Here is a 1,832-nt window from a genome sequence, read left to right as displayed (position 1 = left end):
GGGGGGGCGGCCTTACCTGGCAAGGCGAGCACCGAGTCGTATATTTTGCAGCTTACCAAGCCAGTGCTCTGCATTATGCACGTCATCCACAGCCCCTTGTAGGTGGCCTGGGCCGTGATGATGTTGTCGCCCGCGTACGTGCTGATCTGCCACTGCGGGAGAGCGGTGCAGGCCACCAGGCCGATCCAGCCCAGCAGGGCCAGGGAGAAGCCCAGCAACTGCAGGCCCGAATTGGCCATCTCCGCCCTCACGATAGACGGGGCTCCGAGAGGACGACTCTACAGTAAACAAAAACTGGCGGGGGTGGCGGGGGAGCAGCCCAGCCCCACACAAAGGCAAGTCGGGGTCGTCTGGGCCAACGGAAAAGCAAACGAGTGTTTAGTCCGCGACTGCTAATCTTCTCGCCGCCCAAAGTGAACAAACCGATTTCCCGGCGGGGCGAGGGTCCCGGGGCAGAGAAGACTGGCTACGCCCGGTAGGAGTGGCCCCGAACGAAAGCAATTGGCGGTTCCCTCCGGCGCCGTCCGGCGGACCCACCTAGAAGGGTGGGGAGGGGGGCTGCCGGCGCGGGCGCGGCCCGCGCGAAAGGAGCTTCCGTGGTCGGCAGGCAGGTGCAGGCGGACAGGTGCGGCGCACCTGAGTATTTGTAGGGCGTCGGGGGCGCGCCCCGGCGGGCTCCGGGCGCGCGGGAAGGGAGAGGCGGGACCTGAAGGGGCGGCCGGGGGTGACTTGACGTCACCGAAAGGACACTCACCTTCACCGGAAGTCCTGTCCTCTCCCCCTCCTAGCCCAGGTAAAGAGGAAGAAACCTGAGCACTAGGGTCACGCCCCTCCACTGGCCCAGCTTTCTCCTCGGGGGAAGAGGCGGTGGCTTTTCGGGATTGCCAAGCGCAGCGTCTGCCCCTGGGGACTGGACCGATTGATTGCCCTCGGGGACCAGTGTCCCATTTCCTTCTCCGGAACAGGTGCGCCAGCGACGCTGCGGAGCCGGAGCTAAGGGACGCCCCCTCCCCGCTCAACTCCGCCTTCTCCCCCCCGCGGCCAATCTTGGCTTCTGCTCCAAATGCTTTGGGTCTGCCTAGCTCTTCGGGTCCACCCTCTGCTCGATCCCTTTTTCCCCAGCCTCCTTTCCCAGGGGTCGTACCTTCGGGAGAGTGGCCCTGACACCGGGTCCCCAGAAAGCCCGCCCGGCCGCGCAGCACTTCGCTCCCGCGGTCACTTGCCCGTCCCTGACCTGGCCTTCCATCGGACACCCGGGTTCCGGACATGCCGTCTGTAGGCCATCGAGTCGGTTCCGACTCCGAGCCACCCGGTGCACAACGGGCCGAAAGCCCACCATCGTTCTCACGGCTCAGCCCACGGCTGCAGCCACGCCGTCAGTCGTCTCGTCGAGAGCCCTCCTCGTGTCCCCTGACCTCCACTTTACCATCCACGATGTCCCTTTCCAAGGACTGGTCTCTCCCGACCACGAAGTACGTGAGACGAAGTCTACGGCCTCTGCTCCCCATGTTTCAGGCATGCCCCCGTTCCGATCCCAGACAAAGCTTCATGCCCGAGCCCTTTTCCGCCCCGGGTCCAGCCGGTAGGTTAAACGTTGGGCTGCTGACCCAAACCTGGCCGGTTCAAACCCAGCCAGCCTCTCCTCCGCGGAAGTAAAAGGAGTCGTTCTATTCCCTTAAAGGTTTAGTCCCAGAAGCGCCATGGAGTAGTTCCACTTTCTCCTGCAGGGTCTCGGCGATTCGGAATCTACTCTGACGGCAGGGGTTTGGGTTGGGCTTTGGCGCTTATCTCTAGCCCCCTCCCCCACCCGTGTCAGTGCCCCCCTTCACGCA

The 1,832-nt window shown here is 64.3% G+C and overlaps 1 protein-coding gene across 2 annotated transcripts in view; it reads right to left on the bottom strand.

Moving 5' to 3' along the window:
* The window catches only part of CLDN7 (claudin 7), a 2,372-nt gene extending 1,474 nt beyond the window's left edge, over positions 1-898 (bottom strand). The window contains exons 1-2 of one of the 2 annotated variants that reach the window (XM_045293481.1): positions 755-898; positions 17-537 (exon numbers count right to left, since the gene is read on the bottom strand). In XM_045293481.1, coding sequence (XP_045149416.1) covers positions 17-239 — 223 coding nt within the window. In that variant the 5' untranslated portion in view covers positions 240-537; positions 755-898. Of the gene's footprint in view, positions 1-16; positions 546-754 lie in introns of those variants that run through there. The other variant, XM_004712884.2, reaches the window with a different exon arrangement.
* Positions 899-1,832: the final 934 nt, after the last annotated feature.

This window comes from Echinops telfairi, unplaced genomic scaffold (genome assembly GCF_000313985.2).
Source record: "Echinops telfairi isolate 266 unplaced genomic scaffold, ASM31398v2 ScPeMD7_2010;HRSCAF=2546, whole genome shotgun sequence".
In the NCBI taxonomy this organism is placed as follows: Eukaryota; Metazoa; Chordata; class Mammalia; order Afrosoricida; family Tenrecidae; genus Echinops; species Echinops telfairi.
Note: the sequence above shows the minus strand (reverse complement) of the source record. Positions and strands in the feature narration are given on the sequence as shown.